Source organism: Monopterus albus, unplaced genomic scaffold, assembly GCF_001952655.1.
Source record: "Monopterus albus unplaced genomic scaffold, M_albus_1.0 scaffold446.1, whole genome shotgun sequence".
Classification (NCBI taxonomy): Eukaryota; Metazoa; Chordata; class Actinopteri; order Synbranchiformes; family Synbranchidae; genus Monopterus; species Monopterus albus.
The window spans coordinates 84,523-85,103 of NW_018128326.1; the positions used below are offsets into that span (position 1 = coordinate 84,523).

The window sequence follows — 581 nt, forward strand, 5'->3', positions numbered from 1 at the left end:
CTGGCCTCTTCAGCCAGGTGGTGATAATAAAGTATCGGTGGACCCTCCTTGTCAAAGTTGCAGATCTAATGAGATTCAGTGTTTTAGTGAACCAGTCCCCCTTTGGATGTTTAACAGTGCTCCAGTTGACTAACATAGTAAATACTGGCCAGGAATTCAGTGAACACACAGAATGATATACTTCAACTAACTATATAAACATAACTGTAACATATAAGTAGGCAAACTTATGTGTGCTCTAAACTAAATCCTAACTATTCATTTTCTTAATATGATAAAATAATCATACACAAACAAAGTAAACACACAGGTTGACTAATCAACAAACATAATGTTAATCTTCTACTAATTAAGTTCTTAATTCAATCAAATGTTAGAATCAACCTTAAAGTATGACTTTAATAATTTTACCCAATCTACATGTACTAAGTAATAGTTCTTTATGGTTTAAAATGGTGACAATGTTCACTTACACTTGCATTGTCTCTCTCTCCAGCAGAGCCTCGTTGAGCAGTTTGTTGAGTTCCTGTTCATTCTCTTGAGCATCAATCACCCTCTCAGCCAGGTCCCGCAGCCGCAGC

General features: G+C 36.3%; 1 protein-coding gene across 1 annotated transcript in view; it reads right to left on the reverse strand.

The window, feature by feature from the left end:
- The window catches only part of LOC109952263 (adenylate cyclase type 3-like), a 149,804-nt gene that overhangs the window by 46,814 nt on the left and 102,409 nt on the right, over window positions 1–581 (reverse strand). Inside the window, 1 exon segment of the mRNA XM_020587246.1 lies at window positions 474–581. This exon segment is cut by the window's right edge and continues 14 nt beyond it. Coding sequence (XP_020442902.1) covers window positions 474–581 — 108 coding nt within the window.